Raw genomic sequence first — 25687 nt, forward strand, 5'->3', positions numbered from 1 at the left:
GGGAAAGGAGAATTGAGGCGAGAAGAAAGGAGTGGAGCAGATGGGGGAGAGGCAAAGGGAGGAGAGAAGAAGGGATTGGAGCAGATGGGGGGGGGGGGGAATTGAGGAGAGAAGATGGGAGTGGAGCAGATGGGGGGGATTGAGGAGAGAATATGGGAGGGGAGCAGATGGGGGGGGATTGAGGATAGAAGATGGGAGTGGAGCAGATGGGGGGGGGGATTGAGGAGAGAAGATGGGAGTGGAGCAGATGGGGGGGATTGAGGAGAAAATATGGGAGGGGAGCAGATGGGGGGGGATTGAGGATAGAAGATGGGAGTGGAGCAGATGGGGGGGGGGATTGAGGAGAGAAGATGTGAGTGGAGCAGATGGGATGGGGGGGGGAGGAGGAGAGGAGTAGTAGATGTGATTGGCCTTTTATTACTTTCAGATGAACAGATATCTGAGAAGAGCGCACATTACCACTAAAGGAGGAGAGGAGATCCAGTTTAATGAAGGAAAAGTCTCATTCGGATTTGATCTATTAAACATCATATTTACACCTAATGATTCCTTATCAATGGATCCAGTTGGATTTTTCTACAAACACGGAAGAGAAATGAGACTCCAACTTAATGAGAGTGCGATTCGGTGGAATCCACGATTCTCTCAGGTATCTGAAAAAACATCTTTCAGTCTTTACAAAACACAAAAAAATGTTTAAAGTCCACATAACACATAAAAACAAAAATGTACAAAGAGCCAAAACCAAGAAACCATTCATAAGAAAACATTCTACACTTGCTGACCGCATAACTGTAAATGTACATCATGACTTTACAGAAAATACCGGGGTGATGGCTGCAGATAGATGCCATTACCCCGGTATCTTTTGTTTCCTCAGGCGGTCGGCTTTCTGATAAAAGTGGTCCCAGTTGCAGATTCACCATTGAATCACTTTTATAAGCAGCTGTAGAGATGCCCCCCTCCCCCGCCTCCCGGTGGATCCCGGGCTAATGTTACCGATCCACGAGCCCGGGAACCATCCGACCTCAGCTATGTTTTAGCATAGAGATGAGTGATGGACAGATGGCCACCGTTCATCTCTTTGGCCTTTTTTAATTGAATAAAGTGTCGTTTTTACAAAAAAATCGTATTTGAAAAACCGCTGCGCAAGAACCGTGTTTCAACAACCGCCAATTTATTCTCTAGGGTCTTTGCTAAAAAAATATATAATATTTGTGGGTTCTACGTAACTGTCTAGCAAAAAATTCTGATTTTACCTCGTAAGCAACAAATGTAAGAAAAAGGCCCGGTCTAATGGCGCTTTTCCACTGCATAGAACCGTACCGGTTCGGCACGCTTTTGTGCTTTTCCACTGCAGTACCGCATGGTATAGGGTCGGAACGGTTCGGTTCGGTACGGTATAGGTTTGCTTTTCCACTTCATGGAACCGAACGGTACGGTACGGTACGGCTCTGAAAAAACAGTACCTACTCGATTGTGGTTCCAACAGGTACCAAACTGGTACCATATCCCACAATCCTTTGCATGCAGTCACTACTAGCCACTGATTGGTCAGAGAATCCCACCCACCCCGTTGTTATCCCACCCACTTAACTTTAGTACTACTTTAGTGGAAAAGCAAACCTATACCGTACCGTACCGAACCGTTCCAACACCGTACCATGCGGTACCGCAGTGGAAAAGCAAACCAGGCCAAGCAGGGCCGAGTAGAGCCGACCTGGTACGAGCCGGTACTTGCAGTGGAAAAGTGCCATTAAAGTGTTGTATCTAAAACCATAAGCCAAAATGTAATACATTGCAGATTACAAGTCCATGGATGTGGTGGCTGCATTCGTTTTTATATTTTAGTTTTTTTTTTTTACTTCATTTTCACTTTATAGTCCTACGAATAACACATTTCATGTCCCATTTCTCCATTGTACCTATGGGGGGAGCCATGGTTGTAATACAGACTGGACTGGACATGTATGTCTTCGTTCCTCTCTATTACATTGGGGGGAGGGGGGGGGGTAGTCGCTTACTGAACAGAAATTGCTTTAACTTTCTGATCACATTGTATTTTTGGACAGATATACATGTGTGGACTGGTAATCTGTAATATATGACATTGTTAGTTTTGGGTTTAGTTACACTTTAATTCATGTGTATAATATGGAAGGAGAGTAATGGACTCATCATTAGAGATGGGTCATATAGGAACGGTAGAATGGTGGACAGTATACTTACACTTCAGACATGTTGTTTATCCTTATAGGAGAACTTGGTCCATATAGGTAATCATTATTATTACACATCCAGAGATTTATTCTATTATCTTTGTCTTCAGACTCCACGTTCTCTGTGCTCCGAGATCTGCCCTCAAGGATACCATAAACTTCAATCTGGAGGAAGACAACCCTGCTGTCACCAGTGTGTGCCCTGCCCGGAGAATGGGATCTCCAATAGTACTGGTTGGTACCTCTAATACTATAGTCCGCCTTATCTCTCTTCCTACACTATATTGTCAAAAGTATTGGGACGCCTGCCTTTACACACACATGAACTTTAATGGCATCCCAGTCTTAGTCTGTAAGGTTCAATATTGAGTTGGCCCACCCATTGCAGCTATAACAGCTTCAACTCTTCTGGGAAGGCTGTCCACAAGGTTTAGGAGTGTGTCTATGGGAATGTTTCAGTGTGTTTATGGGAATGTTGGAGAGAAGGCCTGGCTCACAGTCTGCGCTCTAATTCATCCCGTAGGTGTTCTATTGGGTTGAGGTCAGGACTCTGTGCAGGCCAGCCATGTTCCTCCACCCTAAACTCACTCATCCATGTCTTTATGGACCGAAGGGAGGAGAGAAGAATGGATTGGAGCAGATGGGGGGGGGGGGACAAAGGAAGGAGAGAAGGAAGGGATTGGAGCAGATAAGAGAGGGGGAGAAGGGAGGAGAGAAGAAGGGATTGGAGCAGTGGCAGTTTTAGGCATGGGCGAATGGGGAAGCTGCCCGGGGCGGCATTTTTTCATGACACGTGGTGGGCGGCATGACAGTGTTCCCCAACCCCTGGGCCGTGGACCAGTACTGGTCCGTGGAACAAATGGTACCGGGCCGCCCGTGGAAATTTGAATAATTGCACTGTGGCAGCCGAGCCCCGTTCACCCATGCCTAAAAACCACCACTGCCGCAGCCGAGCCGAGGCGCAGAGCATTGCTCCCTCCCGAGCCCGCCCATTGTGTGACAATAGCGAATGAAAATTCGCTATTGTCACACTGATCCTCCTCCTGGCCAATCAGGGAGCGGGTCCTCCCGCTTCCTGATTGGCCGAAAGGCGAACCCCACGCCATTGGCTGAGGAGGAGGCGCCGCGAGAGGACTGAGGAGACGCGAGGAATCCGGGGACTGAACGGAAGAGAAGTGAGGTAAGTGCATGGACGGGTCTCGCGGGGGGAACGCTGGCATCTCTACATTGAAAGGGGGCAATGCTGTGGCACTCTGAATTTATTGGGGGCATTGCTGTGGCACTCTGCATTTATTGGGGGCATTGCTGTGGAACTCTGCATTTATTGGGGGCAAAGCAGTGGAACTCTGCATTTATTGGGGGCAAAGCTGTGGAACTCTGCATTTATTGGGGGCAATGCTGTGGCACTCTGCATTTATTGGGGGCATTGCTGTGGCCCTCTGCATTTATTGGGGGCAATGCTGTGGCACTCTGCATTTATTGGGGGCATTGCTGTGGCACTCTGCATTTATTGGGAGCATTGCTTTGGCACTCTGCATTTATTGGGGGCAAAGCTGTGGAACTCTGCATTTATTGGGGGCAATGCTGTGGCACTCTGCATTTATTGGGGGCATTGCTGTGGCGCTCTGCATTTATTGGGGGCAATGCTGTGGCACTCTGCATTTATTGGGGGCATTGCTGTGGCACTCTGCATTTATTGGGGGCAATTCTGTGGCACTCTGCATTTATTGGGGGCATTGCTGTGGCACTCTGCATTTATTGGGGGCAATGCTGTGGCACTCTGCATTTATTGGGGGCATTGCTGTCGCACTCTGCATTTATTGGGGGCATTGCTGTCGCACTCTGCATTTATTGGGGGCAATGCTGTGGCACTCTGCATTTATTGGGGGCATTGCTGTGGCACTCTGCATTTATTGGGGGCAATGCTGTGGCACTCTGCATTTATTGGGGGCAATGCTGTGGCACTCTGCATTTATTGGGGGCAATGCTGTGGCACTCTGCATTTATTGGGGGCATTGCTGTGGCCCTCTGCATTTATTGGGGGCAATGCTGTGGCACTCTGCATTTATTGGGGGCATTGCTGTGGCACTCTGCATTTATTGGGAGCATTGCTTTGGCACTCTGCATTTATTGGGGGCAAAGCTGTGGAACTCTGCATTTATTGGGGGCAATGCTGTGGCACTCTGCATTTATTGGGGGCATTGCTGTGGCGCTCTGCATTTATTGGGGGCAATGCTGTGGCACTCTGCATTTATTGGGGGCAATGCTGTGGCACTCTGCATTTATTGGGGGCATTGCTGTGGCACTCTGCATTTATTGGGGGCAATGCTGTGGCACTCTGCATTTATTGGGGGCATTGCTGTGGCACTCTGCATTTATTGGGGGCAATGCTGTGGAACTCTGCATTTATTGGGGGCAATGCTGTGGCACTCTGCATTTATTGGGGGCAATGCTGTGGCACTCTGCATTTATTGGGGGCAATGCTGTGGCACTCTGCATTTATTGGGGGCATTGCTGTGGCACTCTGCATTTATTGGGGGCAATGCTGTGGCACTCTGCATTTATTGGGGGCATTGCTGTCGCACTCTGCATTTATTGGGGGCATTGCTGTCGCACTCTGCATTTATTGGGGGCAATGCTGTGGCACTCTGCATTTATTGGGGGCATTGCTGTGGCACTCTGCATTTATTGGGGGCAATGCTGTGGCACTCTGCATTTATTGGGGGCATTGCTGTGGCACTCTGCATTTATTGGGGACAATGCTGTGGCACTCTGCATTTATTGGGGGCATTGCTGTGGAACTCTGCATTTATTGGGGGCAATGCTGTGGCACTCTGCAGTTTATTGGGGGCAATGCTGTGGCACTCTGCATTTATTGGGGGCATTGCTGTGGCACTCTGCATTTATTGGGGGCATTGCTGTCGCACTCTGCATTTATTGGGGGCAATGCTGTGGCACTCTGCATTTATTGGGGGCAATGCTGTGGCACTCTGCATTTATTGGGGGCATTGCTGTGGCACTCTGCATTTATTGGGGGCAATGCTGTGGCACTCTGCATTTATTGGTGGCATTGCTGTGGCACTCTGCATTTATTGGGGGCATTGCTGTGGCACTCTGCATTTATTGGTGGCATTGCTGTGGCACTCTGCATTTATTGGGGGCAATGCTTTGGCACTCTGCATTTATTTTGGGCATTGCTGTGGCACTCTGCATTTATTGTTATGTTGTCATGTTATTTTTTTATTCTTTTGGGGGGGGGTGCTGGGAGGGAGTCTTGCCCGGGGAGCAATTTAATGTAGAACCGCCACTGGATTGGACCAGATGTGGGGAGAGGAGAATTAAGGAGAGAAGAAGGGAGTGGAGCAGATAGGGGTAGGGGGTGGAGGAGAGGGAGTGGAGCAGATAGGGGCAGGGGGAAGAGGAGAATTGAGGAGAGAAGAAAGGAGTGGAGCAGATAGGGGCAGGGGGGAGGAGGAGAGGAGAAGGGAGTGGAGCAGACAGGGGCAGGGGGAGGAGGAGAGGAGAAGGGAGTGGAGCAGATGGGCGGGGGAGGGAGGAAAAAATATATCAGGGTTATAGCTGCCAGCTAATCCCGATATTTAATGTCAAACAAATGATGTATTTTTACTATAGGCCGGTTGGCAAGTGGTTAGGATCGCAGTATACAGAGGAGCCTTGGCAGAGCGCTGTGGCTTTCACGTAAATTGCAAACATGTGCAATTAAACCCTCTTGTATTTAACATGAACTGTTAGACGGGGTAATTTGTTTTATATTGCAGGCTAGCTGGTAAGTGTGCTGGGAAATTGTCTGTTGGTTGTATAGCAGGGGATTTTTATGGGGAACCTCATGCAAAAATTATTAAAATTGTGGGACCTCCCAAAAATCCACACCAGACCCTGTGGTGACAGGAGTCACTTTGGATGGGGGGCTGTGGAACACAGCTTACCTTAGAGAGGTTGGGAAATCCCTCTCTCAACCCACTAGGCCCCTCTTATGTGTAAGTCACCCTGTGTCTATTAGGGACACAGGGTGACCAAGAAAATGATGGACTTAATGGACACAGAGAATATGGTATAGATTGACTCTTTGGGACTTGTTACCCGACTAACTCAGGCACAGACCGATTGGAGATCTGGTACCTGTTTAGTCTACCTTTTGGGGGGGGGGGAAGATGTTTAACAATAGTCACCATCACTAGGAATGAAAGACAGACACTATATGTGGGCCCCTTGGAGTAATGTTATCTTTGATTCAAGCCCATGTCTCCCCAAGACAGTCAGACTCATAGCAGATGCTAATATCATCAGCTCTACCACCTGTCTTCCACAAATTGTTGACTATGCTGATTTACTCACCTATTGTTTCTGTTCAGATGGCTAGGTAATTAGTTCAGGTTATTTCTATTTCTGTATACAATTTCATCTGCATAGGATAATGTAATCAGGCACCTGACCTGGTGGGGTAATCTGATCAGGAGGGGGATGTCCTCCTGTGAGGTATATATTCGGTGTGAGTTTGTTTAAAGGTTCCAGCTAGGTTGTCGGCTAGCTTTGTATGGGGGCGGCTGTAATATCGGATATCTATGTTCAAGACTGAAGGAAGCGTTATACTGACAGAAGCCCACAAGCAGGGTGTGGGTCATGGTTCTGTTACAGACCCTTATCCAAGCATTTAGTCTGACAGGTCAGGAAAGGTGGGGCTGAGCATGTGCCTCCCCTCCTGAAACATACAAGGCAAAATGCCCTCAACATAGGAGGGGTACTGTGCCAGGGAGAACCTCCTACTCAGCAAATATTGTCCCCATATTGATTGAGAGAAAAGACTTTGCCCAACAACCCTGACCCAGCTTGAGTTCTAGCTTCCTATAAACTTGTTCAGCTCTTCTGTGTCATGCCACTGCACTTGAGAAAGGAGCGTGCACGCCCTGTGAGGCTACTGCGCACGATCAGAAACGCGCTGTGCGATTGGCTGCTGGATCTGTCATGCTGAGCTCCCCTGTCTGTTAGCGCCAGATGTACTGAGGAGCAGGGCGCCCTTCTGAAGCTGTTGGCCATCCTACCAAATGGTCTCTTGGCTCACCAGGTGTCTCCCTGAGGAACAGAACACCTTCCTGAAGCCGCCGGCCATCCTACTATCTGATCTTTTGGCCCTCCAGGCATCTCCCTCCTTCACCATCCCCTGCACGACCTCTTGGAGACAAAACATCAAGCTGTGGACCCCTGTTTTCCTGCAGACAACCTAACAGATGAGATATTTTATACTGTTTTAGCCACTATATACTATATACTGCAGCGGTCAGCCCCTCCTAGGCAAAGTGACGTAAAGTGTACGTCACTCGCCCACGAGCCTCTAGGGGGCGAGCGCGCGCATCGCCGGAGACGCACTCCTGCCCCCGCTCATTCCCTGACATCCCTGCGCGTGTGACCGGTGGCTCCAATGTCCACTGGTCACTCGCGATCTCCCGCAGGAGAGGGAGAAAGGCAGACGGCTGATGTAAACACTGTGATCCCTTAGATCATGACAGAGGCTATGCGATCCTGCTATGTAGGATCGTATGTCTCTGTGATGATCTAACAAGCCACGCCCCTTGACAGTTAGAATCACTCCCCTAGGGACACACTTAAACCCTTGATCACTAATAAAGTTAGCCCCTTCCCTTCCAGTGTCATTATTACAGTAACAGTGCAAATGTATAGCACTGATTACTGTAGTAATGTCACTGGTAACCCCAAAAGTGTAAAAAATGTCAGTCAGGGGTCCGATCTGTCCACCGCAATGTCGCAGTCCCGCAAAAAAAAAAAATCGCAGATCGCTGCCATTACTAGTTAATAAAAAAAAACAATAAAAGTGACATAAATCTTTCCCGTAGATAGTAAACGCAATAACTTTTGTGCAAACCAATCAAAATACGCTTATTGCGATTTTTTTTTTGAGAATTTCATATTAAAATAATGTGAAAAATATTGTTATTTTTTCAAAATTGTTGCTCTTTTTTTGTTTATAGCGCAAAAAATAAAAACACGCACAGGTGATCAAATACCACCAAAAGAAAGCTCTGTTTGTGGGAAAAAAAGGACGTCAATTTCATTTGGGTACAGCGTCGCACGACCGCGCAATTGTCCGTTAAAGTCACGCAGTGCTGAATCGCAAAATAGGGCCTGGTCTTTGAGCAGCCAAATCCTCCGGGGCTTAAGTGGTTAAATGTGAGCAGTTTTCCTGTACCTGCCTTACCCTTTTAATTAAATTGATAACACTTAGAGGCGCTCTGCTTTTTGTTTTTATAACAACCCTGACCCAGTGCTTGTGGGGTCTCTGGGGGAAGGATCTTATTGTATTATGAAAGTCCACTTTAACAATAAAAGAGTAGCCAGAGATACATCTCCATGCACCCACTTACATAAAAAAAGTGAAATGTAAAATATAAACACACACAAAGCTGCACAATGTAAATCCACCATCAATCACATTGTCCAGTGATGCGGATCCATGTCAATCACAATGAGCGGCACCCACCGCAGGAACAGAAATGCTGACTGTCAATGGGCCTGCCGGTGGGTGAAGCTGATTGGGAGCTAGTACAGATAGGAAAGCAAATCCCAATGTGAGATTATTGTCTCTGGACCTGAGAAATATAGAGAAAAATGTATCCAGCACTGGTGCAAAAAAAGAAAAAATAACAACTGCCATGGTTCTACAATATTTGCTATAAGAATCTTGTCTAAAGATAATCTCAGGTAGGGATGAGAAAATCTGCCCTGGGTTTGGTTCCAGATGCTGAACCCCAATGAAATCAATGGAAGCGGAATCTCTCAAATTTAAAATGGCCGTTTTATGGGCTAATAGGCAAGTGAATTTTGGTGACTTCAATGGGTCTTGCGGATGTGATTTCCTTAGGAAACAGTTGGAACGGATTCCAGACACCCCGACTGGGTATCTCCGCCAAGAAGCTGCTTCCTAAGCTCTGGAACATGAGACCCATGAATCTGGCTATAGTTACCCCAAGAACTAGGCAATACCATTTTCGGAGTAAACCTGAATAAGAACTGTTTATTGAACAAGAATACAGGCCTTTTATACACTTGAGAAGTATGTCAGTCCCTACATGAACAATGACCAGAATATTTACCCAAAACATCACACAATGGTTTAGAGAACGAGGTAGGGCTGACTCATGGCTAATCCCCCTCTAGCAACTACTTTAGCTGACGATTATATATAATTAACATGCTAATTAACTTAGCACTTAAACCAGCCTAGTTGGAATGCACAGAATGCTAGCAGACAAACAATAGATGACACAATTACCACCTGGACAATCAGGGATCTCATTCCAGGTCAGACTTGCCGGCATCGAGCTCCCAAAGAACAATACACATTATTATAAGTGTAAACACATCCCCACAGTAGATAATAGGTTGTTAATTAATAATGGGTGAAAGACAGGTGGCTTGAGTTGATGAGATTACCAATAAGGACTGCTCCACAGTCCACACAATCAGTGGCCAGGAGGCTAGCCTGCAGTCCTCTCCAAAAGTCTCCCAAATCTGTGACACCAGTGTCGGTGGGAAGATATCATTTATAGAAACAGTAGAAATACCTCCTCTATATATTATGTATGGCTCCCACTGTACAGGGTATTCAGCCGAAGCTTGGTGTGATGGCTCATTCCTAGTCTCAGTTCTACTGGCTGGGGAAGAAGACGCACACAAGGATAGGAAGACATAGAAGAATACATGAGGACCCACCAAAGATCACTAATAACTGACACAATCCCAACTTTTTCTGGTCATTCAATAGAAACTGTGTGGAAACTTGGTTTGTATAAAATTAAGATAATTATCTTTACTTTTAACTTCCAGATAAACTGGGTAATCTCTAGAAAATCAAAGTATGGATGGGATTAAAAAAGTCCAATTGTCCTATCTTGTGATGAATCTTCCTCTCGATCACATGATACAATAAATCATATATTGATCCTGACTCCAGGAAAATTCTATATCACACAATATCAGATTTAAAGCTATGACTTGTGTGCTATAATCTTTGACATTTTCTATAAGAACCTTTTTTCCTCTTTCAGACATGGAAAGGTGTTATGAGTGTCCGCAGGATCAATGGCCCAACGAGAGACGAGACACCTGTATACAAAGATCAATTGAGTTCCTGTCTTATGGAGATACATTGGGGATTTCTCTAATCTTTATGGCTCTGTTATTCTGTTCTGGAACTATAATCATCTTTGGGATATTTGTGAAACACAAAGACACTCCAATAGTAAAAGCCAATAACCGGAGCCTCAGCTTCAAACTTCTCCTCTCACTCATCCTGTCCTTCCTTTGTCCTCTGATGTTCGTCGGACGTCCTACAAAGATCTCCTGTCTTCTCCGACAAGCTGTTTTTGGGACAACTTTTTCAGTGGCAATTTCTTCCGTTCTGGCTAAAACAGTTACTGTTGTTCTGGCTTTTAATGTTACCAGACCTATCGGTAAACCAAGCCAATGGCTGAGGAAACAATTCTCTGCTTTCCTTCTGATTATCTGTTCTTCTGGGCAGCTCGTCGCGTGTGTCTTCTGGTTGGTCTTTTCTCCACCGTTCCTAGAGTATAACAGCCAAGTGGAGGTGGGGAAGATGATATTACAGTGTAATGAGGGCTCAGTCACTGCTTTCTACATTGTGATTGGCTACATGGGAGGTCTGGCCATGCTTAGCTTTATTGTAGCGTTTTTAGCCAAGAAACTTCCAGACACGTTCAATGAAGCTCAGTACATCACATTCAGCATGCTGGTCTTCTGCAGTGTTTGGATCTCCTTCATCCCAGCCTACCTCAGCACTAAAGGGAAATACATGGTGGCTGTGGAGGTCTTCGCCATCTTGTCCTCCAGTGCTGGACTCCTGGGCTGTATCTTCATCCCCAAATGTTACATCCTTCTCCTTAGACCAGATCTGAATGTGAAGGCCACTGTAGCCCAAAGAAAGACACCTCAATGAAAAATATAACTTATATACTGGCATGAAAAGTAATGCTGTGAATTGTGGATAGCAAATTATAGCAAATAAAATGCTTGCAATGAGATCGTAGAATGTTCTTTGGCAAAAGCAGTAACTGTGATAGGTTGTGATTACTCACTGAGATGAGACATAAATATATGCAAAAGAAATCTGCTGTCATTAACGTGGATATAGAATAAACAGTGTATAGGAAGTGTGCTGTGTCCCCATAGTGCTCTGATAATCCTTTGTCATGAATAAACCCCATGTTCTGTTTTTTTTTTTTTATAAATCTATCATGTTTTAGATTTAAGGTGTTTTAAAAATAAAATAAAATTTTAAAAGTTTCTTATGATGTTTTAAGAATATTATTATTATTATTATTATTATTATGCCTAGAGGTCAATACCATGGTAGCATACGATATATTAGGGATATTGCACCATTGACTCAGGGTATAGAGGAAGGAGTTCCATGTCTCCACCCATTATCTTTAAATGAGGAACATTCCCTTTGTTTTATTTAAAAGTGTGTGTCTGAGAAAATGAATAAATAAACAAATTCAGTACATCTCTGCAACACATGTACATTTACCTTGTTTTATCCCTTTAACTACTTCTCACCCGTAGATGATGATATCCGGGTGATGTTTGCAGCTGCAGGCATTATCCCGTTATATTTTGGTTTTCAGGTGGCAGCACTTTTTAATGTGAAAGTGATCCTAGTGGCTAAATAGTCACAGGATTGCTTCTACAACCCCAATCATCTCTATGGTCTAAGAAACCGTAAGTGATGAGTGTTTTGTCACTTCCGGTTTTGCCAGGATGTAAACAAGCCCTAACATAACGGGTATATTTCTACCTATAGCTGCCATCATCATGGGTGGGTTAGGGCCTTTCACAATGCACAATTGTGTTCGGGAAGCTGTATATTTGGTACAAACTGATATGCTTATTGATAGATTTATAGAGAAAGGGTATGATAGAAAAGATTTAGAAAACACCAGGGAACTGGTTAGGAGGATGAATAGAGAGAAATTGTTACGTAAAAGACAAAAGAAAATCCAAGAGTTTTATATAGCTTATATAACAGGATATAATGTCCAATATAAAGAGGTGGGAAAGTGTATGAGGAAATATTGGCCATTGTTACTGAAGGCCCGTACCTTTCCGGGGGATTCTACTAAAAAAAACACAGTTAATTTATAAAAAGGGACCCTGGAGTGAGAAATGTGAATAGAATATACTGGATCCATCTAAAAGAGAAGTGACATTCCTAAACAGGGTTGGGTTTTACAGATGCAGAAGGTGCATTTTATGTAGGACCACACAGAACAAAAATCAGAAAATTGAAGAATTTCATTCTTTGTCCAGTGGTAGGAATTACAAAATAAACAAGTTTATTACATGTGATACAAAGAGTGCCCCTGTGGATTACAGTATGTGGAGAGGATCACCAGGAAGTTGTCGACATGAATAAACGAACATACAACAAATAGGGATGGGCTGTGTGTTTGAGTCGAACGTAAGTTCAACTCAAACATCAGTTGTTCATGTGTTTGCTGAATACACAAACAAATAGGGCTCTTAGCGGGAAGTTTGCTCACCGATGAGCTCCATATAATGCACTGCGCTTTTGCAGTGCATTGATTGCTGATGATTGGCCAAAGCATGCACCTGACCCGGATTTGTCCAGTCACAGCACAAAGTACTATGATAGCCATGATTGGCCAAAGGCAGCGTGCCATTAGCCAATCATGGCTCAGGGGCAAACTCCATGCCCCACACTATATAAGGCTGCTGCTTACACGGCAGCCGGGTATAGTAGAGATTAGGCAGGTAGTTAGTGGATAGTGAGTTCACTCAGTTTAGTGCAGTCAGTGTAGTGTACAGGCATACTCTACTTTTAAAATGTATGAATATTTTGTAGTCCTGGGTCCCCTCTCGGTGTTCCCTAAGTTTGGTGTCCCTGTCACTTATAGTTCCTGAGCAGTGCCATGTCAAGCTAACCAAGATTTCCCATAGACGCCAATGTTAAAGACAGGGAGCATTACCATTTCAAGCTGACCAAGATTTCCCATAGACACTATTGTTAAAGACAGGGGGCAGTACCATGCCAAGCTGACCAAGATTTCCCATAGATGCCAATGTTAAAAACTGGGAGCAGTGCCATCCCAAGCTCATCAATATTTCTCCTAGACGTCAATGTTAAAGTGATTTTAATGTCTTGTTTTTTTTTCTTTTTAAAATATTAATCATGTTATACTTACTCCACTGTGCAGTTCGTTTTTGCCAGGATCCTCCTCTTCTCGGGTCCCTGGCTGGAGTTCCTGGCCCCTTCCTCCTGTTGAGTGCCCCCACAGCAAGCAGTATGCTATAGGGGCACTCAAGCCGAGCTGCAGCTCTGTGTGTCCATTCAGATATGGAGCTGCCATTCGGCCCTGCCTCTCTCTCTTCTGGTTGGCTAACTGACTTTGATTGACAGCCGCGGGAACCACGGCTGTGTCTCTGCCAATCAGGAGAGAGAGTCTTGGATGGCCAAGGGACTCGTGGACACTGCTGTACAGAGATGGGGCTCAGGTAAGTATTAGGGGGTGCTGCCACACACAGAATGTTTTTTTATCTTAATGCATAGCATAAACCTTCTGCCTTTACCAGACATCCCAACCTGCAAAAACTCATTACAGGGAGGCGGCACTCCACACCCCCCCTCCCCCCCCCCCCACCAATTTAACACAGCTAAAGGATGATAAAATTAAATGGAATCAGTATACAGAGGTTTACTTCTTCTGAGAGATATTAAAGGAACATGTCTCATGTCGGGAGCCGCTCGATTGTTACCCCGGCTAGCGGGAGGGGACGTCCCCCCCCCTCCCACCGCCTTCCGCGGCTCTGCCCGGGTCTCCCATCCCACCATCTGGGTTACGCGGCAGCCCTATGCCGTCTTTTTTTTTCATGTTTTTTGTATCTGTATTGCGGGGACCTGACAATACATTACAGCCGCGAGCAAGTTTAAATGACATTTTTTCCTTTATAAATGTCAGTATTGCTGCAGCAAGCTCCATACATCGTACAGATGCGCTACTTTACAGGCACAGTAAGGGACCTCCCCAGGCACAATATTTAGAGGAATTTTTCTTGTTTCACTTTGAGCCTCATGACCAATGTAGAATAGATGTCACCCCCAAACTCTTAGGCTGCTTAAAGCCAAAGGCTCCACCCCCATGCCATAAACCTTTCCCTTTACCTAAATAATTGAGACCACACCGTGCTTGGAGTTAATTGGCCACAGCAGCCATTTTATTAACCCTTTTACCTTAAAATTAACATAAGGAGAAAAAACATTCCTTACAAACATAAAACAATCAGTCATTAGGCCTGTTGGTCTTTGAGGCTCCTCCAAATAATTCCAAATCCTGCATTGCGGGACCTGTGCCCTGATAGGCCTCCAGCCGCGTCACCGGCTCGGAGACAAACCACTCCCCGCAGTGCCACCATTTTGAATTCCATTTAAACTGACATTAAATGGAATGCACCATAGGGACCCATACCAACGATGAGTCCCAACCATACCCTTATCCTAAACTGTTCACCTCCCCCGCCAGCAAAGACCAACAAAACGCCACCAGCACCCAAGGGTGACACCTTACCCTTGCGTGCCCCTCCAAACCCTCAAGGCTCGCTGGATCCCATCCTGTAATCCCAGGGCCCATAAATCTATACCCACCGCATTGAGGTGGACTCCATCATCCCGCAGATACCGCCATGTGTCCACTTCCAACTCCAGGTGGCGAACCACCAACCCCCCATTCCGACACACAAAGCGCCCCACTTCCTTGTTCAACTTAATCCGAGCCTTATTAAGGCGCGCGACCGACCTGGCCATGCGCCAGGACGTGCGGGCCACCATATCCGACCAAACTACAAGCAGCGCCGGAAAAGCCGTGCGCAGCCTAAGGAAATCCAACTTTATGTCCCTGATCAAGGCCCGCGCGGACCTGGCCCCCAAATCGTTGCCCCCGGCATGCAGCACCAAAACATCTGGCTGCCTGTCCAACCGGGCGAAACGATGCACTTCGGGAAGGACCCTGCCCCAAGTAAGCCCCGGCACCCCCAGCCACCTGACACAAGCCTCGTGCCGAGAAAAACCAAGTTGTCTACCATTAGGACGCACATCAGCTCTCCGGGCCCCCCAGAAAACATACGAGTGTCCCATGATCCAAACAAGGCAGGGTTCCAAACCTACAAGAAAAGGGGACAAAAGGAAAAGAAAACCAACCAATAATCAGATAACCAGCCGGGCCCACACCCCCCCAGCGACAAAACCACCCCCCGTACATACCCTACACCAACAGCTGTGGACGAACGTACAACAAGAACCTCCTAGACTCCCAGCGCCCAATGCGTTTTACCGCATCGTCGTTCAATCCCCAGCGGGCAGCCTCAGTGGCCGCCCCGATCCGAAAGGAATGAGATGCAAACCTACTGGCATCCAAACCCAAAGAGCCCACACACCTTCTGAACACCGATACAAATTGAAAACGAGATAACGACGACCCGTCCGCATGCATTAAAAATGAACCGGGCCGCGAAGGGCGGATTGCCCAGTAATCCCGAACCGCCCCTACCGGGCACAGCGGTGAAGACGGCACCGCGAACAACCGGACACGGACCCCCTTGCCACTCTGGTCCGTTTTGGACCGTCGAAGGAGGATAGTAACCCCCTCCCGACCGACAGAGACATCCTGACCCAATAGGCCCCCCGTCACCATCCGGGAGGAGCTGACCAATTCCCCAATCCGGAAAGCCCCGAAAAAAGCGAGAGAAAAGGCCGCCTTAAACAACACCACCTCGTAACTCGAGGCGCAGTGCTCCCCCAATTGCCGGCAGACGTCCTGCAAAAGAGCGAAGGACACCGGGCGCCTAGTGTCCCTCCTCCGATAAGCCCTGGAATAGCCCCGTAACGCTTGTCTTACCACGAAGTCCTTCGTGTAATCCTGACAACCCAGAAATTTAAACAGAAAGGCCAAGCCGGACAACTTGCGAGCCACAGCGGAAGCCGACGCGCCCCTCTCAAAATGATCAGAGACAAAAGAAAGTAACACCCACCTGACCTCCGGACCCAGAGGATCCACCGATGCCACCCGCAACACCTCCAGCCACTCCAACAATACCTTGCAATAAGCCGACCACGTGGACTCGCTCACCGACTTCCTGATCCATCCAGCGAGGACCCCAAGGCAATCCCCCATAGCCACTCCGGACACGTGACTCCGCGTTGCTCCGCTGCCGGTGCCAACTCCCGGAACCTGTCCCACTGAAAACGAGACAGCGCGTCAGCAATATCATTCTTAACCCCCGGAATGTGCACAGCGTACAGGAAAACATTCAACCGTAGACACCGCAAAACCAAATACCTGAGGAGGCGCACCACCGGCGGAGACGAAGCCGACGCGCGGTTGATCACCTGAACCACCCCGAGATTGTCGCAATGGAGGCGAACCTTCAGGTTCCTGAACTCCGCCCCCCAAATCTCCAGGGCCACCACCACCGGGAACAGTTCCAGCAACACCAAGTTGCTGACCAGCCCCGCTACCTGCCATGCCCCCGGCCAAGGGGCGGCGCTCCACGCCCCCCGGTGAAAAGCCCCGTACCCCGCCGAACCAGCAGCATCGGTAAACAGTTCCAAATCAAAGTTGCTGATCGGCCCGGCCATCCACAAGGATCTACCATTGTATGTGGCCAAAAAACCGTGCCACAGACGCAAGTCATCCCTGTGTTCCCTGTTGAGCCTGACGAAGTGAGTGGGCAACTTCACCCCCGAAGTCGCCGCCGACAGCCGTCGGCAGAAAACCCGGCCCATGGGCATAATGCGGCAGGCAAAATTCAATTTACCCAGCAACGACTGCAAGCTGCGCAACTGAATCTTGCGCAAACCCAGCACCCCTTCAATTTCAGCTCTCAAAGCCCCCAATTTATCCTCCGGTAGGCGACACTCCATGGCCTCCGAATCCACGACAATGCCCAGGAAGCTGAGCACCGTGGTCGGGCCTTCCGTCTTGTCGGGGGCCAACGGAATGCCGAAGCTCCCGGCCACATGCTGCAACGTGGCAAGCAGGATCGCGCACCCGTTGGAAGAGGGCGGGCCCACACACAGAAAGTCGTCCAAATAGTGGATCACCGAATTCACACCGGAAACCTCCCGAACCACCCACTCCACAAAGGAACTGAAGGTCTCAAACAGCGCGCACGATATGGAGCAGCCCATAGGAAGGCAGCGATCCACATAATACGCCCCTTGCCACCGGCAGCCCAGCAATCGAAAACTGTCCGGGTGAACCGGGAGCAACCTGAACGCCGCCTCAATGTCCGATTTGGCCATCAAGGCCCCCCGCCCATAACGTCGCACCCAGGCCACCGCGGCGTCAAAGGAAATGTAAGACACCGTACAGGCATCCGGGTCGATGGCGTCATTCACAGACCCACCCTTTGGGAAGGAGAGGTGGTGAATGAGGCGAAACTTGTTGGGTTCCTTCTTGGGAACCACCCCCAACGGCGAAACCACCAAGTCACGCACCGGCACCTCCGAGAACGGGCCCGCCATGCGACCGAGAGCCACTTCCTTGTGCAACTTATCCGACACCACCAAAGGGTGGCGCAATGCTGAACGCAAATTCCTCGCCACCGGCGGCACCGAGGCCAAAGAGCAAGGGATACGAAAACCCACCGCAAAACCCTCCCCCAGAAGTCGGGCAGCCGCCCTATCGGGGTACCTATCTAGAAAAGGCCGCAGCCTTTCCACCCTCACCGGCGTCGTCCCCTTTGTGCGAAGGCTCTCCGGACCGCCCTTTTCCGGACTTAAAACACCGAGCCAAGGAATGGGAACCTCCGCAACCGGAGCATTCATGTTTGAAGCGACATGTGACACCGAACTTACAGGAACCCTCATTAAATTGCCAGCAGAAACCCCTCCTCTTTGCGGCCGGCTGTCCCGGGGTCGCAGAACCACCGGCCCCCCCTGGAAAAAACTGATTCGGAGCCTTCGCAGACGACATGAGCCGCATCCACAGGCTGATGTCCTTGTGGTCCCACCGCAAGGACGGCCTAACCGCCTTCCGCTGCCGGAACTGTTCGTCGTACCGCAGCCAGGCCGACCCCCCGTAAACCCGATAGGCTTCCCCTACAGCGTCCATGTAGCAGAACAGGGCCGAGCAGTTTTCCGGCGCCTTTTCCCCTATGACGCCCGCCAGAATGGCAAAGGCCTGCAGCCAATTGGCGAAGGTCCGAGGGATAAGCCGATAGCGTCGCGCCTCCTCGTCCTCCTTCTTGCGCTCCTCCGGTTTAACCCTGTCCAGGTGAAACTTCTCGAGGGGCAACAGCGTGAAGATTTCCACGTACTCACCCTTCCAGATCTTCTCCCGGACTTCCTGCTTCAAATGTGCCCCCAATGGGCCCTCAAAACAAACATATACCTCACCTTTCGCTGAATCGTCCAGGCGAACAGCGTCCGCCTTCCCCTCCTTCGCCGTCCCGGTCTTGTCCCCCGCCGCCCCGGCCGTGACTGCCACCACTGCCGGCGCACCAACAACCTGGGGAGGGGCCCCAGCCCCCCCCGCAACTAGCCCCGTGGAAGACGGCCCCGCCAGCCCCGGGGCCCCCCCCGGCTCCGTGCCCGAGCCCCCCGCCGGAGGCACCCAAGCCGCCGCTGGAGACAAGCGGCCCCCGTCCCCCGGGGGCAAACGCCCCAAGAGGTCCCGTAGACCCAGGAGGAAGCCCCTCAAACCCCCATCATCACCCCCTTCCGGGGTCCCCGCCCCCACTGGCCGGGACACCCCCACCCCCCGAGCCCCTCCAGCACTCCCACCCCCCACATCAAACAAGCCCCGCAAATCAGACAAAGCCAGAGAAGGAATTGTGACCTCACCTGTCTGCCCAGGGGGGGCGCCCCCAGCCGCCGATCCAGCCTCCCTCGTCGCCGACCGACCACCGACATCCTCTTCCACATCCGATCCGGACACCTCGCCTTCCGAACGATCGTCCCCGGGCACCGCTGACATCCGGCCACCAGGTGTCGCACTCCCGCCATCTGCAGAGCCGAGCGACAGGCGTCCACGCCCCCGTACTCCAGCTCCGCCCGACGGAGACCTCTGTGAACCAGCCGAACTTCCGATGACCCGGCCACGTGACTTGCCCCGCCGCGTCATCTCTCTGCGCCCAGCCGAGGCCGACTCCGAGTCCCGCCGATCACTGCTGCCACCGGCCGCCATGAAGCCGCTCCCACGCCGAGGCACCCCTCCGACCGGAGCATCGCCAGTAGGGGAGCCCGCCAGTCCAGTAGCACCCCGGCGAGAGGGACGGGGAGAGACCGAAGGCCGCCTCCCCCCACTACCCCCAGAGCTCCGTCCATGCAGAGGATTCCTCCCAGAGGCGCGCACGGCCGCAGCAGGAGGACGCTTAGCCGGCGGCCCTGAAGGGTCCCTGTCGGGGCTCCTAGGATGACGCTGAGCTCGAGGGGAAGGGTCCGGTGAAAAACGCTCCGGCGGCCGTGACCGCCGAGCCCGCGGGACCGCAAGCCCCTCCGAATCCTGTGCAGAGTCCTGAACCCCCATCAACGTGGAGACCTGGGACCGGAGCCACTCAGTCCCCTTCACCGCGGCAGCGGCCTTGATTTGCTCCAGCAAAACGTCCAAATCCGCCATCACAGACCAGGGAAGCTGAGGTGAGATGCTCTGCAGTGAAAAAGGTGGGTGACCAAGCTTCTTCTTCCTTCGTCCGTTGAACTTCCACTGACCTCCAATCTGAGGGGCCACCCCTCCTAACTGTACCTCAACCCCTCCCAAACCTGATACACCAATCCCTGAATACCCCCCAACTCAAAACAATTTAATTTAACTCACACCTGCCCTGTCTCCCCTCTTCACATGGTCATGTCTGCCCTGCGCTATTTTTTTTTTTTTTTTTCGCTTCGGGCCTTGCTTTAAAATCACTGCTCCTATCAAAACTATTGTTCTAAAAAAATAGTTTGCACTGATACATGTCCCCCCAGGGCAGTACTCGGGTCCCCATACACTTTTTTGGGCAATAATTTGCATATAAGGCTTTAAAAAGAGGACTTTTGATTTTTCATGTGTCCCATAGACTTTACTGGAGTTTGCATGTTCACTAGAACTTTTACCTGTTCCAGATGTTCTGGAGCAAACTGAAATGGGGGGGTGGGGGGTGTTCGGTTCGGCCCATCCCTACACATAACACCTTAAACAGATTATAGCAGGAGACCCCAAGAATAAGGTTGCTTGGAGCTGATGTGTCACGTAGTCATTGCTGGTAATGGGGCATCTAGGTTCTAAATATGGATCCTGGGCCTAGATTCCAAGAGTCTGTGGACGTGAATCAGAAACAAAACCAATTCAAGGGTCCCCCCAGGCATACACCTCCCAAAGAGCAGTGCCCCCTAAAAGCCGGGGCCCATAGTCTGTAGGCAAAAGGCCCCCCTGAAGTCCCCACCAAAAGCCCTGTCCTGGCTGGGTGTCACAATATATACTGTAAGACCAAAGGTCACCAATCTGCCAAAGCAGCAAACCCAGGATGAGTCCTGGATTGGGACCCTGGGAGCCCCAGCAGAGAACACAGGAAGGGTCCTTTCATACTAGGACCTGCATGTCATTCCCATGTAGTTCTATGCAGTGCGATTTTACCGCACCAAAACAAATGCATGCATCCGGCAACCAGATCGCATCGTACCTGTGTGCCATGAGATCTGTTGCAGGCAAACCACACTGCATTCCCAACCTGCGTTTAGGGTGTCGTTAACTTTTCAATGACACCCGCAGCAGATCACAAGGGCGATGCAACTGCAATGCGGTGCGGGAAGCCACACGGGAACGTAACTTTCCCGCACCAGATTCTAGTGTGGATGACCCTAAAACTAGGAAGCAGTCCTGTGCCGCCCTGGATTGTGGAGCAGGGAACTCTCTCAGGACCCGTTCACATTGGAACCCAGTGTGGGAAACCTGCGTTCCCTGTGCGTTTCCTGCACTGCCCTTGCAAACTGCAGCAGGTGTCAAAGCAAAGTTCAGAACACCCCAAATTCAGGTCACAATTGCAGGGCGTTTGCCCGAATCGGATGGCATGGTACAGAAGTATCGTGTAATCCAGTGTAGTGCAATTCTAAGAGTAGTGCATGCAGTACGATCAGCGTGGTGGGGTGTGATTTCAGTACATGTGAAATAAATGGGCTGAAATTGCACTGCACCCAGATCACACATGAATGGCACTGCACCCAGATCACACATGAATGGCACTGCACCCAGATCACACATGAATTGCACTGCACATAGATCACACATGAATGGCACTGCACCCAGATCACACATGAATGGCACTGCACCCAGATCACACATGAATCGCACTGCACCCAGATCACACATGAATCGCACTGCACCCAGATCACACATGAATGGCACTGCACCCAGATCACACATGAATGGCACTGCACCCAGATCACACATGAATTGCACTGCACATAGATCACACATGAATTGCACTGCACATAGATCACACATGAATGGCACTGCACCCAGATCACACGTGAATCGCACTGCACATAGATCACACATGAATCGCAGAGGAAAACATAGCGCGTTCCTGTGTGATTCATTGTGTGAAAAATATATAAAGATTCCAGTGCAAAAAGAGCCTCTAATTGTAGCATAAAACAAATAATTTCTCACAAATGGGGAAACCATCAGCCATTAGCCAGTTCCTTATAGCAGATTAATGGCTGGACGGGCCTTTCTCCCCTCCGGGTGGGCGTCTTATGATGTCCTCCTCATCTTACCACACATATGCACCCTCGGGTATCACCATCAGAGAAAAGAGCCAATCATGTTGGCTCTTTACCATGTGATCAGCTGTGTCCAATCACAGCAGATCACATATAAACAAATGCCGGTTATCTGTATTTCCTTTCCTCAGCGATTTTTCTGTGTGAGGAAAGGAAAGCAGATAATTGACTTTCCTGTGATAGGAAATTGATGTGATATCATTTACACTGATCATCAGGGCAGCATATTAATGTCCATCAGTTCAACCTCATCAATGCCCATAAGTGCAGCCTCATCAGTTCCACCTCATCAGTGCCCTTCAGTGTTGCCTCATCAGTGTCCATCAGTGCAGCCTCATCAGTCTCCATCAGTGCAGCCTTATCCATGTCCATCAGTTCAGACTCATCAGTGCCCATCAATGCAGCATATCACTGCACGGGGATCACAGGGAGAAATTAGGAGAGCTGACTGGATCACACAGAGAGGGAATCTCCCGCTGTGACACTGCTTGAAGCTGATACGCCGGCTGCTGTCAAACAAAGCCCCGCCTCCTGCACCACCTCCTATAATAGACAGCACACTGATCCAATGCTGGAAAATTGAACCAATATGCTGTCTATCATAGGAGCCGGTCCAGGAGGTGGGACTTTGTTTGACAGTGGGCGGAGTTTTAGCTCCAAGGAGTGTCACAGCAGGAGATCCTTTCTCTGTGATCTGGCCGCCTCTCCTCCCGATTCCACCCTGTGATCCCCATGCAGTGTTTTCTTTTCACCTTCCCCAGTTTCCTGGTTGAACAATTTTGGCAGAAGCAGTTCAGCAAGATTTTTACTGTGCATCAGATCAGCCTGGGGGCAATTGCCTCCCCGCCCCCGGCCCAGTCCACCCCTGATCTGTGTGTTTGCAGCAGCTGGTGGGAGGGGCAAGAGGCACAGCTGGAAGTGCTTGGGGGGAGTAAGGGGAAAAGGGGGGGATATGGCAAACAGGATAAATCAGATGGTGGACAGGAGCATGTATTCAGTGCAGTGGGGGTAAAAGGGGTGCAATCATATGAACCAATCTCCTGTGCACCTCTCCCTGCAGCCTCTGAAAGCTGGCAGAAGGGAGAGGAGGGGAAGCAGATTTCAGCAGCTGCAGGGGAGATGCACAGGAGATTGGTTCATGTAATTGCACCCCTTCTTCCCTCACCACACCGACTGCACACTCCTGTCCACCATGATTCCTCCTGCTGCCCTCTCTGATCTGCGGCCGTGCTGTAGGGACACTCGGCTCTGCTGTCCTCTCACTGCCAGTCACCTGGAGTTCAGAGCGACGCTGACAGTTTCCTTCAGTTTAGGTGCGGTAAACTGCAGACATGATGCATAATCCCACACAGCTCCGCACTGCACCTCCCACATGCGATTTGGTGTGAACCAGACATAGAAAAACTGAATTTTTGTAAAATCTTACCGTAAATTTCCTTTCTCTGAGTCCTCTGACAGCCGCTGCCCACTCATACAGTCTTCACCAATGGGTATTGACCTCTTATCCATAGGAGCAAGCTAGGCATAAGACATGTTAGAAACAAAGCAATTTACATTGACACACCTTTAGGGGGCTGTCCCTCTGGTCCAATACCCCCCTGCTATCAGCATCCCCAACTCAGTTTGAAAGCAAGCAGTTAAAGTCCAAAAGAACCGCACAAGAGGGGTGGGGGCGGCGACTGTCAGAGGACTCCGAGAAAGGAATTTTACGGTAAGATTTTACAAAAATTCTGTTTTCTCTTACGTCCTCTGACAGTCGCCGCCCACTCATACAGTCTTCACCAATGTGATGTCCCAAAGCAGTGTAGACACGAGGGGTGGGAAGCGCAACCATCACAAAGGCAACGCAGCACCCAGGTCAGAGAAAGGAACCTTATCTGAGCAGAAAGGTAAAAACTCTGGGTAACAGAAAAGCTCAACTGGAGCAAACAACCCAGGAAAGCAAATAAACCAGGGGGAAAACAACCCCAACAGACGGGGACCGGCCAACGCCATGCCCCTTAAAGGCACCGCCGCACAAAGAACTTTGCAGCCAAAGGAGACATCTGCTGATGCCAAAACATAAAGTTTGTAGAATTTGGAAAAGGTGTGCACGGACGACCAAGTCGCTGCCTTGCACACCTGGGCCATTGAAGCCTGATGGCGGAAAGCCCATGACGCACTCACCGCTCTGGTAGAGAGCGCCTTGACAGGGAAGGGCGGAACCCGTTCCCTAATAGAATATGCCTGTACAATCGTCTGCCTGATCCATTTCGAAATGGTTGCCGCAGACGCAGCCATACCCTTCCGAGGGACCTCGGGAAGGACAAAAAGGGAATCCGACTTTCTGAAGGATTCAGTAGACGACAGGTATACCCTGATCGCCCGGACTACATCCAAGGAATGCAAGGCAAACTCCCTAGGATGCTTAGGATTCGCACACAGTGAAGGCAAGACAATATCCTCGTTAAGGTGAAAATCTGAAACCACCTTAGGAAGGAAAGATTGGTTCGGTCGCAAGACCACCTTATCCCTATGAACAACCAGGTAAGGGGAGCGGCACGACAGAGTCGCCAACTCCAACACTCTGCGGGCAGATGTGATCGCCACCAGGAAGGCAACCTTCCGAGACAGCACAGGCAGAGGAATCTCCCGGATGCTCTCAAAGGGAGGACGTTGCAAAACGGACAGGACCCAATTCAAGTCCCAAAGAGGTAAAGGTGCTCTCCTAGGAGGAGCCAAATGACACACCCCTTGAATAAAAGTGCGTATCAAAGAGTTTGACGCCAAGGGGCGCTGGAAAAGGACTGCCAGTGCAGACAACTGACCCTTAATTGTGGTCAGCACAAGACGCTGGTCCACACCAGATTGCAGGAAGGCCAACACCCTCGCCACCGAAAAGGAGCGAGGATGGACGCCCCTGGATTTACACCAGGCAAAATAAGCTTTCCAGGTACGGTAATAGATCTTACCGGACGAGGCCTTCCTAGCCTTAAGCAGGGTAGGAAAGACCTCCGATGAAAGACCCCGATCTCTCAGGACCTGGCTTTCAACAGCCACGCCATTAAAGCCAGCGACTGTAAAGCAGGATGGAAGATCGGCCCCTGAGACAGCAAATCGTCCCATAACAGGAGCCCCCATGGAGGCTCGAAGACCAGTTGTATGATGTCCGCGTACCAAGACCGGCGCAGCCAGTCCGGGCCACCAGAATCACCAACTTCGGTTCCGAGACCAACCTACGAAGGAACCTGGACAACAACTGAATTGGGGGGAAGGAATAAATCAGGCTATACTGATTCCAAGGCACCACCAGCGCATCCGAGGCGTCTGCCAGAGGATCGCGCGTTCTTGCCACAAACCTTCCCACCTTGTTGTTTAGCCTGGACGTGAACAGATCGACATCCGGGGATCCCCATCATGCACACAGCATCTGAAACACCTCCGGGTGTAGGGACCATTCCCCCTGGTCCAGGGTCCGGTGGCTCAGATAATCGCCCTGCCAATTCTCCACAACTGCCGAAATTGCCGGGACGTGCGTCTTGGCCCAATACAGATTTTTGGTCACTTCCTGGGCCACCCGGGCACTCCTGGTGCCCCCTTGGTGATTGATATAAGCCGCCGCAGTGGCGTTGTCCGTCTGCACCCTCACAGGACGGCC

General features: G+C 49.8%; 2 protein-coding genes across 2 annotated transcripts; one reads left to right on the plus strand and one right to left on the minus strand.

Moving 5' to 3' along the window:
• Window positions 1-430: 430 nt before the first annotated feature.
• On the plus strand, window positions 431-11208 carry LOC309550217 (vomeronasal type-2 receptor 26-like; the record flags this gene model as incomplete). Its single annotated transcript, XM_082250630.1, has 3 exons — window positions 431-649; window positions 2330-2453; window positions 10301-11208. The coding sequence occupies exons 1-3, from the start codon at window positions 557-559 to the stop codon at window positions 11206-11208; spliced, it is 1125 nt and encodes a 374-aa protein (XP_082106756.1). The 5' UTR covers window positions 431-556.
• A 3645-nt stretch (window positions 11209-14853) lies between these two features.
• On the minus strand, window positions 14854-25445 carry LOC309550218 (uncharacterized protein; the record flags this gene model as incomplete). The annotated part of the gene is made up of 2 exons (XM_082250631.1): window positions 14854-15449; window positions 25397-25445. 2 exons carry the CDS (start codon window positions 25443-25445, stop codon window positions 14854-14856), a joined length of 645 nt encoding a protein of 214 aa, XP_082106757.1.
• Between the last annotated feature and the right edge of the window lie 242 nt (window positions 25446-25687).

Source organism: Pelophylax lessonae, assembly GCF_965119305.1.
Source record: "Pelophylax lessonae genome assembly, chromosome: 3".
NCBI lineage: Eukaryota > Metazoa > Chordata > Amphibia > Anura > Ranidae > Pelophylax > Pelophylax lessonae.